The sequence below is a fragment of the Thalassophryne amazonica genome, chromosome 19, assembly GCF_902500255.1.
Source record: "Thalassophryne amazonica chromosome 19, fThaAma1.1, whole genome shotgun sequence".
In the NCBI taxonomy this organism is placed as follows: domain Eukaryota; kingdom Metazoa; phylum Chordata; class Actinopteri; order Batrachoidiformes; family Batrachoididae; genus Thalassophryne; species Thalassophryne amazonica.
Genome location: NC_047121.1, coordinates 1,327,413 through 1,342,876, shown reverse-complemented (window position 1 = coordinate 1,342,876; position 15,464 = coordinate 1,327,413). Strand labels below are relative to the sequence as shown.

Sequence of the window (15,464 nt, the reverse complement as noted above, 5' to 3'; positions counted from 1 at the left end):
GTCCCAAAACCAGTAAAACAACACAGGCACACAGGTTCAATAGGTCCCAAAACCAGTAGAACAACACGGACACAGACGTCCAACAGATCCCAAAACCAGTAGAACAACATGGACACACAGGTTCAAAAGGTCTCAAAGCCAGTAGAACAACAAGGACACACAGGCCCAACAGATCCCAAAACCAATAAAAAAATAAATAAAACATAACAAAACAAAGAAACAACAACAACATGGACACATAGGTCAAATCAGATCCCAAAATGAGCAACCCCCCTGCCAAAAAGAAAATCAACAACAACACGGACACACAGGTCCAATCTGATACCAAAAGGAGCACCCCCCCCCCCCCCCCCCAAAAAAAGAACCAACAACATGGACACACAGGTCCAACAGATCACAAAATCAGTACAACAACACGGACACACAGATCCCAAAACCAGTACAACATGGAAACAAGTCCAACAGATCACAAAATCAGTACAACAACATGGACACACAGATCCCAAAACCAGTACAACACGGACACACAGGTCCAACATCCCAAAATGAACAAAGACATCATAACAACATGGACACACAGGTACAACAGATTCCAAAACCAGTCAAAAACGAGCAAAAAAAACAACACACACATACACAAACAGGTCCAACAGATCCCCAAAACAGTAAAAACAGAAACAAAAAGAAAAGTAACAACAAGGACACACATGTCCAACAGGTCCAAAAAACCAGTAGAACAACATGCACACACAGCTCCAACAGATTCCAAAACCAGTAGAACACGGACACACAGAACCAACAGATCCCAAAACCAGTACAACATGGACACACAGGTCCAACATCCCAAAACGAACAAAGACATCACAACAACATGGACACACAGGTCCAACAGATCCCAAAACCAGTAACAAAAAAACAAACAACAAAAAAAAACTAACAAACAACAACACGGACACACAGTTCCAGCAGATGCCAAAACCAGTACAACATGGACACACAGGTCCAACATCCCAAAATAAAGACATCACAACAAAATGGACATACAGGTCCCACAGATCCCAAAACCAGTAAAAAAAAAAAAAAAAAAAACAAAACAAAGAAACAACAACAACATGGACACATAGGTCCAACAGATCCCAAAACCAGTAAAAAAAAACAACAAAAAAACAAAAAACAGCAACAGCAGCAACATGGACACACAGGTCCAACAGATCCCAAAACCAGTAAAAAAAACAACAAAAAAACAAAACAAAGAAACAACAACAACATGGACACATAGGTCAAATCAGATCCCAAAACGAGCAACCCCCCGCCAAAAAAACAACCTAGACACACAGGTCCAACAGACCCAAAAGAAAAAAAAAAAAAAATCATCAACAACAACACGGACACACAGGTCCAATCTGATCCCAAAAGGAGCACCCCCCCCCCCCGCCAAACAAAAACAACAACATGGACACATAGGTCCAACAGATCATAAAAACAGTACAACAACACGGACACACAGATCCCAAAACCAGTACAACATGGACACACGGTTCCAACAGATCACAAAACCAGTACAACAACATGGACACACAGGTCCAACAGATCCCAAAACCAGTAAAAAAACAACAAAAAAAACAACAAAAAACAAACAAAACAACAACATGGACACACGGTTCCAACAGATCCCAAAAGCAGTAAAAAAAAAAAAACAAAAACAACAAAAAACAAACAAAACAACAACATAGACACACAGTTCCAACATCCCAAAACGAACAAAGACATCACAACAACATGGACACACAGGTCCAACAGATCCCAAAACCAGTAAAAAAAAACAACAAAAAACAAACAAAGAAACAACAACATGGACACACAGTTCCAACAGATCACAAAACCAGTAAAACAAACAAACAAAGAAACAACAACATGGACACACAGTTCCAACAGATGCCAAAACCAGTACAACATGGACACACAGGTCCAACATCCCAAAACAAACAAAGACATCATAACAACATGGACACACAGGAACAACAGATTCCAAAACCAATCCAAAACGAGCAAAAAAACAACACACACACATACACACACGGTTCCAACAGATCCCAAAACCAGTACAACAACATGGACACACAGGTCCAACAGATCCCAAAACCAGTTTAAAAAAAACAAAAACAACAAAAAACAAACAAAACAACAACATAGACACACAGTTCCAACATCCCAAAACGAACAAAGACATCACAACAACATGGACACACAGGTCCAACAGATCCCAAAACCAGTAAAAAAAAAAACAACAACAAAAAACAAACAAAGAAACAAAACATGGACACACAGTTCCAACAGATCACAAAACCAGTAAAACAAACAAACAAAGAAACAACAACACGGACACACAGTTCCAACAGATGCCAAAACCAGTACAACATGGACACACAGGTCCAACATCCCAAAACGAACAAAGACATCATAACAACATGGACACACAGGAACAACAGATTCCAAAACCAATCAAAAACGAGCAAAAAAACAACACACACACATACACACACAGGTCCAACAGATCCCCAAAACAGTAAAACCAGAAACAAAAACAAAAGTAACAACAAGGACACACATGTCCAACAGGTCCCAAAAACCAGTAGAACAATATGCACACACAGCTCCAACAGATCCCAAAACCAGTAGAACACGGACACACAGGTCCAACAGATCCCAAAACCAGTACAACATGGACACACAGGTCCAACATCCCAAAACGAACAAAGACATCACAACAACATGGACACACAGGTCCAACAGATCCCAAAACCAGTAAAAAACAAACAAACAAACAACAACAACAAAAAACTAACAAACAACAACACGGACACACAGTTCCAGCAGATGCCAAAACCAGTACAACAAGGACACACAGGTCCAACATCCCAAAACAAACAAACAACAACAACAACAAAAAAAACAGCAGCAACATGGACACACAGGTCCAACAGATCCCAAAACGAATAAAGACATAACAACAACATGGACACACAGGTCCAACAGATCCCAAAACCAGTAAAAAAACAAGCAAACAAAGAAACAACAACATGGACACACAGGTCCAACAGATCCCAAAACCAGTAAAAAAAAACAAAAAAAAAACAAAAACAAAACAACAACACAGACACACGGTTCCAACAGATCCCAAAAGCAGTAAAAAAAAAAACAACAAAAAAAAAAACAAAACAAAAGAAACAACAATCAATCAATCAATTTTTTTATATAGCGCCAAATCACAACAAACAGTTGCCCCAAGGCGCTTTATATTGTAAGGCAAGGCCATACAATAATTATGTAAAACCCCAACGGTCAAAACGACCCCCTGTGAGCAAGCACTTGGCTACAGTGGGAAGGAAAAACTCCCTTTTAACAGGAAGAAACCTCCAGCAGAACCAGGCTCAGGGAGGGGCAGTCTTCTGCTGGGACTGGTTGGGGCTGAGGGAGAGAACCAGGAAAAAGACATGCTGTGGAGGGGAGCAGAGATCGATCACTAATGATTAAATGCAGAGTGGTGCATACAGAGCAAAAAGAGAAAGAAACAGTGCATCATGGGAACCCCCCAGCAGTCTACGTCTATAGCAGCATAACTAAGGGATGGTTCAGGGTCACCTGATCCAGCCCTAACTATAAGCTTTAGCAAAAAGGAAAGTTTTAAGCCTAATCTTAAAAGTAGAGAGGGTGTCTGTCTCCCTGATCTGAATTGGGAGCTGGTTCCACAGGAGAGGAGCCTGAAAGCTGAAGGCTCTGCCTCCCATTCTACTCTTACAAACCCTAGGAACTACAAGTAAGCCTGCAGTCTGAGAGCGAAGCGCTCTATTGGGGTGATATGGTACTACGAGGTCCCTAAGATAAGATGGGACCTGATTATTCAAAACCTTATAAGTAAGAAGAAGAATTTTAAATTCTATTCTAGAATTAACAGGAAGCCAATGAAGAGAGGCCAATATGGGTGAGATATGCTCTCTCCTTCTAGTCCCCGTCAGTACTCTAGCTGCAGCATTTTGAATTAACTGAAGGCTTTTTAGGGAACTTTTAGGACAACCTGATAATAATGAATTACAATAGTCCAGCCTAGAGGAAATAAATGCATGAATTAGTTTTTCAGCATCACTCTGAGACAAGACCTTTCTGATTTTAGAGATATTGCGTAAATGCAAAAAAGCAGTCCTACATATTTGTTTAATATGCGCTTTGAATGACATATCCTGATCAAAAATGACTCCAAGATTTCTCACAGTATTACTAGAGGTCAGGGTAATGCCATCCAGAGTAAGGATTTGGTTAGACACCATGTTTCTAAGATTTGTGGGGCCAAGTACAATAACTTCAGTTTTATCTGAGTTTAAAAGCAGGAAATTAGAGGTCATCCATGTCTTTATGTCTGTAAGACAATCCTGCAGTTTAGCTAATTGGTGTGTGTCCTCTGGCTTCATGGATAGATAAAGCTGGGTATCATCTGCGTAACAATGAAAATTTAAGCAATACCGTCTAATAATACTGCCTAAGGGAAGCATATATAAAGTGAATAAAATTGGTCCCAAAACCAGTACAACATGGGCACAGTTCCAACATCCCAAAACGAACAAAGACATCACAACAACATGGACACACAGGTACAACAGATTCCAAAACCAGTCAAAAACGAGCAAAAAAACAACACACACAGGTCCAACAGATCCCCAAAACAGTAAAAACAGAAACAAAAAGAAAAGTAACAACAAGGACACACATGTCCAACAGGTCCCAAAAACCAGTAGAACAACATGCACACACAGCTCCAACAGATTCCAAAACCATTACAACATGGACACACAGGTCCAACATCCCAAAATGAACAAAGACATAACAACAACATGGACACACAGGTCCAACAGATCCCAAAACCAGTAAAAAAAAAAAAAAAAAAAACAAAGAAACAACAACAAGGACACACAGTTCCAACAGATGCCAAAACCAGTACAACTTGGACACACAGGTCCAACATCCCAAAACGAACAAAGACATCACAACAACATGGACACACAGGTCCAACAGATACCAAAACCAGTAAAAAAAAAACAAAAACAAAGAAACAACAACAAGGACACACAGTTCCAACAGATGCCAAAACCAGTACAACTTGGACACACAGGTCCAACATCCCAAAACGAACAAAGACATCACAACAAAATGGACATACAGGTCCCACAGATACCAAAACCAGTAAAAAAAAAAAAACAGAAACAAAAAGAAAAGTAACAACACGGACACACATGTCCAACAGGTCCCAAAACCAGTAGAACATGGACACACAGATCCAACAGATCCCAAAACCAGTAAAAAAAACAAAACAAAACAAAACAAAGAAACAACAACAACAACAGGAACACACAGTTCCAACAGATGCCAAAACCAGTACAACATGGACACACAGGTCCAGACACAGGTCCAACAATCCCAAAACGAAAAATGATATCACAACAACATGGACACACAGGTACAACAGATTCCAAAACCAGTCAAAAACAAGCAAAAAAACAAAAACACACACACACAGAGGTCCAACAGATCCCAAAAACAGAAAAAAAGCAAAAGAACAACAACATGCACAAAGATCCCAAAACCAGTACAACAATATGGACACAGAGGTCCAACATCCCAAAACAGGTCAAACAGATACCAAAACCAGTAAAAAAACCCCAAAAAAAAAAAACAAAAAACAAAACAAAAATAAAAGTAACAACACGGACACACATGTCCAACAGGTCCCAAAACCAGTAGAACACGGACACACAGATCCAAAAGATCCCAAAACCAGTAAAAACAAAACAAAACAAAGAAACAACAACATGGAAACACAGGCCCAATTTGATCTCAAAAAGAGCAAACCCCCGCCCACCCAAAAACATGGACACACAGGTCCAACAGACCAAAAAAACACAACAACAACAACAACATGGACACACAGGTTCAACAGATCACAAAATCAGGACAACAACATGGACGCACAGATCCCAAAACCAGTAGAAAAAAACAACAACAACACTGACACACAGTTCCAACAGATGCCAAAACCAGTACAACACGGACACACATGTCCAACAGGTCCCAAAACCAGTAGAACATGGAACAGGTCCAACATCCCCAAACGAACAAAGACATTACAACAACATGGACACACAGGTACAACAGATTCTAAAATCAGTCAAAAACGAGCAAAAAACAACACACACACAAACAAACAAACACACACACACAGGTCCAACAAGTCCCAAAACCAGTAGAACAACACAGACACACAGGCCCAAAAGACCCCCAAAACAGTAAAAACAAAAAACACAAAAAAAAACACACAAAAAAAAAATCCATCTCCCATGGCACTAACACATCCCCATACCATCACAGATGTGTAAGTTCCCCATGCGATGGGCACTAACACACCCCCATACCATCACAGATGTGTAAGTTCCCCATGCCATGGGTACTAACACCCCCATACCATCACAGATGTGTAAGCTGCCCATGCCATGGGCACTAACACACCCCCATACCATCACAGATGTGTAAGTTGTCCATGCCATGGGCACTAACACACCCCCATACCGTCACAGATGCTGGCTTTTGAACTTTGTGCTGGTAACAATCTGGATCGTCTTTTTCCTCTTTTGTCCCGAGGACACGACGTCCATGATATCCAAAAACAATCTGAAATGTGGACTCATCAGACCACAGCACACATTTCCACTTTGTGTCTGTCCATTTCAAATGAGCTCGGGCCCAGAGAAGGCGGCAGCGTTTCTGGATGTTGTTGATGTTTGGCTTTCACTTTGCATGGTAGAGTTAACTTGCACTTGTAGATGTAGTGACAAACTGTGTTAACTGACAATGGTTTTCTGAAGTGTTCCTGAGCCCACGCGGAAAGATCCTTTACACAATGATGTCAGTTTTTAATGCAGTGCCGCCTGAGGGATCAAAGGTCACGGGCATTCAATGTTGGTTTTCAGCCTTGCTGCTTACGTGTAGAAAGTTCTCCAGATTCTCTGAATCTTCTGATTATATTATGGACTGTAGATGATGGAATCCCTAAATTCCTTGCAACTGAACGTTGAGAAACACTGTTCTTAAACTGTTGGACTACATTTTTTACATAGTTGTCCACAAAGTGGTGATCCTCACCCCATCTTGTGAACGGCTGAGCCTTTTGGGGATGCTCCTTTTATACCCAATCATGACACTCACCTGTTTCCAATTAACCTGTTCACCTGTGGAATGTTCCAAACAGGTGTTCTTTGAGCATTCATCAAATTCCCAGTCTTTTGTTGCCCCGTCCCAACTTTTTGAAACGTGTTGCAGGCATTTCAAAATGGGCAAATATTTGCACAAAAATAAAATGTATCACTTTGAACATTAAATATCTTGTCTTTGTGGTGTATTCAACTGAATATAGGTTGAACAGGACTTGCAAATCATTGTACTCCCTTTTTATTTATGTTTTACACAACGTCCCAACTTCATTGGGATTGTATGACAAAGAGGATATATAATTGCACACAAACGAAAGTTTTTCAGCTAGCTACCAGCCTGACGTTTTCGGTTTAAGAAGTGTTTATTTTGCACTAGCTTGTACATAATATATGAGAAAAATGCATACAAACACACAAAATAAAGCAGTTTTGAAGAGACCAGCCACTGATGTCACGGCGCAGCTCTACTCTGATTGGCTGTCTTCTCCCCACCACTCAAAAACAAAGCAGAACAGATTCAAACACAATGTGATTTTTTAACCTCTTAAAATAGGTCAAGTCATAAAAGCCATGTTTTCCCATATTGGCAAGATAACAGAACTATAATCCACAGTCTGTCACACAGATTAGAACCAATGGTGGCCTGGATTACCAACTACCTCACAGGCCTCCCACCAGGGGGGTGGAGGACACCATCATCTTCATGCTGCAGACAGCTCACTCTCACCTGGAGGAGGCAGGCAGCACTGTGAGAGCCATGTTCTTTGACTTCTCCAGTGCCTTTAACACCATCCGACCTGACCTGCTGGGACTGTGTGTCAGTGCAGGTGATGTGCGCATGCACGCACGCATACACATGCACACGCACGCACACACATGCACGCACACACACACGGTGTGTATAACTGTATGCGTTTTAGCCGGCAGGTGTTACCTGTTTGTTCTGCAGACTCTCCCATTTGGCCTTCCTCTTCTCCGCACTGCTCAGAGGAAGAGCTTTGCCCTTCTGGTTGAGATGTCGCGGAGTTAACAGGTTCAGTCTGAAAGTATCGGAAACAACATCCACAAATGTATCAGGTTAATAAGAGATGCAAACGGATGATGACAAATGACAAAGCCAACAGCTCCAGATTATTCTACAACTGGAACTCTACTGGAGGGATGGAACATGTTCCTCCAGAGCACCCTCACTTATGTGGCACCTTGATGATGGTGGTGATGTAAGCTGTCTCCCATGCTGTCCAAAGTCTCCCATAACTGTTCAACTGGGCTGAAATTTATTGACTTTGAAGCCAGTATGACTGACATCATTTTATCCTCTTCAAAGCTTTCAGTAACCCCTCCTGACCTTGGAGGGAGGGGTCTGTTGTGTTTCTTATCATTTATTCAGGTTTTTCCCTGTTTCTAGTACTGGCAAACAGAAAATAAGGACGTCCCCTTTTTTTCCCTTCCCTGAGTCAGTCAAGATGAGTATCCAAGGAAAAACAAGAAGCATCCAGAAACCGCCCGTCCAGGGAGAGAGAAGATGGAATTCATGTGGTGCCGCTATAATGCCAGACTCAAAGAAACTGAAATACTCCAACATAATGAGACAACTGCAGGTGGAGCTGGCTGAGACGACAACCAGCCTAGCACACCTGAGCCAACAGCGCTGCAGGTCAGAATCACTGTTCTGATACAGCTGTGTTAAAAAAAAAAGTGAGTAAAGCTCAAAACCATTAAAATGGCTTTTATTCTCATACATACAAATGCACTGACTGAGAAGAGTGCACATTCTATTCCAAATCAAAACATGACAAACAAGAGTGCACAATGTCCCCCACTGGCAGATGCTGCTTGGTAGAAGTGCTTACTCCAATCTGATAACATTTCAAGGTCTTATACCAAATTTCAAAAAATTCATCCTAAATATGTGAGGAGTTGATTTCAGAATGCAGGTGCCAACTCATTAAGCCGGCAGGGTCTCAGTTCGTGAATAAAGGGCCATAACTCGGACAAAATGTGTCACTCTTGTACAATATTACAAGACATGTATTACCAAACTATAACAAGGATCTGTCTGCGTTTCACAACATTTCTCCTAAAACTGTGAGAGGAGTTGATTTCAGAACACTTATACCATTTTTGGGGAAGGAGGGAGGGATGGACAGATGGATGGACATACAGATGGATGGATGCCACAACATAATCCCTCTTCGGGCCTTCAGCCAGTGGGAGATAAAAATTTATCAAATTTATTATTACTTCACAGAAAGTAAAGAAAAAGGAATATTAGGCTGTTCATAAAAATATAAGCGTCTGTATTTTTCTTACTGTGATTCTTATTCCATCCTTACAGGTGGAACTTCTTTAAGGAGGACAGTAAATGTTGTTCCTGCAGGTCGCCATGTTTTTCTCTTTGAAAATCGGAGTAAAATGAGTCATTCTAGAAATTCTTCAGAAGAAAGGTGTACTTTGATTCAAAAGTTAATTGACAGAAGAAAACATACAAAGAGCAGAAAATGACAAACTCCTCAGCTAAAATGATCTCAAATGCTTCAAAATACACCAAAACCAGTAAGACATGGATGAAAACAGAAAACCACCATACAAATGGATCAAAGAACAGACAGGACGACAAAGACTCAGACACTGATCAGCTCCAGGAGAATCAAAGCAGCTCTGAAGTTACCTGTCAGAACTGTAACACCGGTCACATTTAGATGACCATAATAATCAGATAACTGTAACAATCTGATCTCTCACGTTTACATGCACTTCAGTAATACGACCTTCAGAAAAACCTGGTTTACATCATTTTAGTTCATTAGTTGGATTTCTTTGGAAGCAGAAAAAGAAGAAATAGCATAAACTGAAAAAAGAGCGCCCTCTGTCTGTCTCCCTTTATTGACATGGGAAACATACGTTTACATTGTCAAAGAAAGTGTTACATGGAGTAAAAAATAAAAACTAATAAGATATACATACAATTAACAATATTCTACAGGAAATAAATGTGTAAATAGGAGAATGAAATAATAGTAAAAATTATGTTTTCTATACTATTTTATATCCTACACACACACACACACACACACACAAACATATACGAGGTCTATTAGAAAAGTATCCGACCTTATTATTTTTTTCAAAAACCATATGGATTTGAATCACGTGTGATTACATCAGACATGCTTGAACCCTCGTGGGCATGCGAGAGTTTTTTCACGCCTGTCGGTTACGTCATTCGCCTGTGGGCAGTCTTTGAGTGAGGAGTCGTCCACCCGCTCGTCGATTTTTTTCATTGTTTAGGAATGGCTCAGAGACTGTTGCTTTGTTTGATAAAAATGTTTTCAAAACTGTAAGGCACAACTGAGTGGACACCATTCAATAAATTCAGCTGGTTTTCGGTAAAAATTTTAACGGCTGATGAGAGATTTTGGTCTGGTAGTGTCGCTTTAAGGACGGTCCACGGCGCCTGACAGCGATCTGCGCTTCGAGGCGGCAGCGTCTCGCCGTTTCAAGTTGAAAACTTCCACATTTCAGGCTCTGTTGACCCAGTAAGTCGTCAGAGAACAGAGAACTTTCACAAGAAGTCGGCATGAGGAGTTTATTCGGACATTCCATTGTTAACGGTCATTTTGTAATGAAAGAACGTGCGGACAGAGTCGCATGTCGGGCTGGACCCGACCGCGGGGGGTCGCGGCAGGAAAAACACCTCCGTTGGAAATCTTAACGGGCAAGTTGGAACATGCCCAAGCTGTTAAACAATTTCTCAGTTACTCACTTGTTGAAAGCCATTAAAAGCCGCCTGAATTGTACAAATGGTTTTCAACACGGAGGTGTTTTTCCTGTCGCGGCGCACACAGATTTGCCGAGTCGTTTCCGTGACGACTCGGCAAATTTGCGCGTACGTCTTTCATTAAAAAAATGTCCTTAAACAGTGGAATGTCCGCATAAATTCCTCATGCAGGCCTCTTCTGAATCTTCTCTGTTCTCTCACGATGTCCTGGGTGAATTAAGCCTTAAATTAGGATGTTTTCAGCTCGAAACAGGCCGACGACAGCGCCTGGAAGCGCTGCAGGACATCCCGCTCCGTGGGAAGTCCTTACACCAACAGAAACACCCCATAATCTCTCATCAGCCGTTAAACTTTTCACAGAAAACCAGCTTAATTTCTCGAATAGTGTCCACTCGGATATTCCTCACAGGTCCAGAAAAAATTTTGATAAAGCAACACGCGCCGTCTCGAGCAGCGTGTGAAACAAAGGAATTCAGCCGAGAGGGCGGGACCACATCTCACTCAAGGCCTGCCCACAGGGAAATGACGTCACCGACACGCGTGAAAAAACTCACGCATGCGCACGAGGGTTCAAGCATGATTGGTGTAATCGCATGTCATTCAAATCCATATAGTTAAAAAAAAAAATAAAAGGGTCGGTTTATTATCTAAGAGACCTCGTATATATATACAACCCCTGGCAATAATTATGGAATCACCGGCCTCGGACGATGTTCATTCAGTTGTTTAATTTTGTAGAAAAAAAAAACAGATCACAGACATGACACAAAACTAAAGTCATTTAAAATGGCATCTTTCTGGCTTTAAGAAACACTATAAGAAATCAAGAAAAAAAATTGTGGCAGTCAGTAACGGTTACTTTTTTAGACCAAGCAGAGGAAAAAATATGGAATCACTCAATTCTGAGGAAAAAATTATGGAATCACCATGTAAATTTTCATCCCCAAAACTAACACCTGCATCAAATCAGATCTGCTCGTTAGTCTGCATCTAAAAAGGAGTGAACACACCTTGGAGAGCTGTTGCACCAAGTGGACTGACATGAATCATGGCTCCAACACGAGAGATGTCAATTGAAACAAAGGAGAGGATTATCAAACTCTTAAAAGAGGGTAAATCATCACGCAATGTTGCAAAAGATGTTGGTTTTTCACAGTCAGCTGTGTCTAAACTCTGGACCAAATACAAACAACATGGGAAGGTTGTTAAAGGCAAACATACTGGTAGACCAAGGAAGACATCAAAGCGTCAAGACAGAAAACTTAAAGCAATATGTCTCAAAAATCGAAAATGCACAACAAAACAGGAAGGAATGGGAGGAAACTGGAGTCAACGTCTGTGACCGAACTGTAAGAAACCGCCTAAAGGAAATGGGATTTACATACAGAAAAGCTAAACGAAAGCCATCATTAACACCTAAACAGAATAAACAAGGTTACAATGGGCTAAGGAAAAGCAATCGTGGACTGTGGATGACTGGATGAAAGTCATATTCAGTGATGAATCTTGAATCTGCATTGGGCAAGGTGATGATGCTGGAACTTTTGTTTGGTGCCGTTCCAATGAGATTTATAAAGATGACTGCCTGAAGAGAACATGTAAATTTCCACAGTCATTGATGATATGGGGCTGCATGTCAGGTAAAGGCACTGGGGAGATGGCTGTCATTACATCATCAATAAATGCACAAGTTTACATCAATTGAAAGGATGTTTGGGGATGATGAAATCATTTTTCAAGATGATAATGCATCTCGCCATAGAGCAAAAACTGTGAAAACATTCCTTGCAAAAAGACACATAGGGTCAATGTCATGGCCTGCAAATAGTCCGGATCTTAATCCAATTGAAAATCTTTGGTGGAATTTGAAGAAAATGGTCCATGACAAGGCTCCAACCTGCAAAGCTGATCTGGCAACAGCAATCAGAGAAAGTTGGAGCCAGATTGATGAAGAGTACTGTTTGTCACTCATTAAGTCCATGCCTCAGAGACTGCAAGCTGTTATAAAAGCCAGAGGTGGTGCAACAAAATACTAGTGATGTGTTGGAGCGTTCTTTTGTTTTTCATGATTCCATAATTTTTTCCTCAGAATTGAGTGATTCCACATTTTTTTCCCTCTGCTTGGTCTAAAAAAAGTAACTGTTACTGACTGCCACAATCTTTTTTTCCTGATTTCTTATAGTGTTTCTTAAAGCCAGAAAGTTGCCATTTGAAATGACTTTAGTTTTGTGTCATGTCTGTGATCTGCTTTTTTTCTACAAAATTAAACAACTGAATGAACATCCTCTGAGACCGGTGATTCCATCATTTTTGCCAGGGGTTGTATATATACACACGAGGTCTGTTAGAAAAGTATCAGACCTTTTAATTTTTTTCAAAAACCATATGGATTTGAATCACGTGTGATTGCATCAGCCAAGCTTGAACCTTCGTGCGCATGTGTGAGTTTTTTCACGCCTGTCAGTTGTGTCATTCGCCTGTGAGCAGGCTTTGTGTGAGCAGTGGTCCACCCCTCTCGTCGGATTTTTATTGCGAATAAATGTCTAAACGATTTGGAGCTTTGCTGCATCAATTTTTTCCAGAAACTGTGAGAGACCTCCAGGTGGATACCATTCGGAAAATTCAGATGGCTTTCAGGGACGATTTTATGGGGATTATACAGATTAAGGAGTGCTCCAGCCGGTTTAAAGACCACCCACAGCGGCTGAGAGCGTGGTGCGCTACGAGCGCCGATCGACAGCTGAATCAACCAGATTATTTCCAACGTGAAGGCTTTGTTGATCCGGGACATCGTCTGACTTTCACAAAATGGCAGAAGACGTGGACATCAGCACTTTTTCGGCTCATTCCACTGTTACAGGAGATTTTTCATGGAAAAAGAAGCGGATGAATGCGCCACCGTGACGCTCATGGCGCGGCACAAAACCACCTCCGTGTTGGTCTCTCAGGACGGCTTTCAAACGGCTTCCGGTTGCTTTTAAGTCGTGTGATTATCCGAGAAATTGAGCATGAACTGGACATGCCAGAACATGTCCTGTGAGGCTTCATCACAGCGTTGCTTTGCGCCATGCGGCTCCACTGCGACACGCGGAATTCCTCCGCTCCTCTTTCCATGACAAAAACTCCTGTAACAAAGGAATGTGCCGTTCATTTCTAAACTGGACGCTGTGTTGATCCGGTATGTCATCTGACTAGCACAGGAATTGTGGAAGACGTGGACATCAGCACTTTTTCGGCACATTGAGACAGACGTGCGGAGGAATTCCGCGCGCCGTGGCGGAGCCGCATGGCGCAAAGCAACGCCGTGATGAAGCCTCACAGGATATGTTCTGGCATGTCCAGCTCAAGCTCAATTTCTCGGATACTTACACGACTGAAAAGCAACCGACAGCTGTCTGAAAGCCACCTGAAAGCCGTCCCGTGAGACCAACACGGAGGTGGTTTTGTGCCGCGTAATGAACGGCTCCGTGGCGTGTCCCTCCGCTTTTCTTTCCATGAAAAAAACTCCTGTAACAGTGGAATGTGCGGAAGAAGTGCTGATGTCCACGTCTCCTGCCTTTTTGTGAAAGTCACACGACGTCCCGGATCAACAAAGCCTTCACTTTGGAAATGATCTGGTTGTTTCAGCGGGGTTTCAGCCTGTCGATCGGCGCTCGGAGCGCGCCACACTCTGAGATGGTGTGGGCGGTCTTTAAACTGGCTGGAGCACTCCTTAATCTGTGTAATCCCCATAAAATCGTCCCTGAAAGCCATCTGAATTTTCCGAACGGTGTCCACCTGGAGGTCTCTCACAGTTTCAGGAAAAAATTGATGCAGCAAAGCTCCAAATCATTCTGCCATTTCCTTAACGACGAGAGGGGTGGACCAGTGCTCACTCAAAGCCTGCTCACAGGCGAATGACGCAACCGACAGGCATGAAAAAACTCATGCATGCGCACGAAGGTTCAAACTTGGATGATGCAATCACACGTGATTCAAATCTACGAGGTCTGTCAATAAAGTATAGGTCCTTTTTATTTTTTTCAAAAACTATATGGGTTTCATTCATATGTTTTTACGTCAGACATGCTTGAACCCTCGTGCGCATGCGTGAGTTTTTCCACGCCTGTCGGTGACGTCATTCGCCTGTGAGCACTCCTTGTGGGAGGAGTCGTCCAGCCCCTCGTCGGAATTCCTTTGTCTGAGAAGTTGCTGAGAGAGTGGCGCTTTGTTTGATCAAAATTTTTTCTAAAACTGTGAGACACATCGAAGTGGACACGGTTCGAAAAATTAAGCTGGTTTTCGGTGAAAATTTTAACGGCTGATAAGAGATTTTGAGGTGATACTGTCGCTTTAAGGACTTCCCACGGTGCGAGACGTCGTGCAGCGCTCTCAGGCGCCGTCGTCAGCCTGTTTCAAGCTGAACACCTCCACATTTCAGGCTCTAT

General features: G+C 41.9%; 1 protein-coding gene across 1 annotated transcript in view; it reads right to left on the bottom strand.

The window, feature by feature from the left end:
- Positions 1-15,464, bottom strand: part of dicer1 (dicer 1, ribonuclease type III) — a 154,189-nt gene that overhangs the window by 62,919 nt on the left and 75,806 nt on the right. Inside the window, exon 19 of the mRNA XM_034195024.1 lies at positions 8,191-8,296. Within this exon, the coding sequence (XP_034050915.1) occupies positions 8,191-8,296 (106 nt within the window). The remainder of the gene's footprint in view (positions 1-8,190; positions 8,297-15,464) is intronic.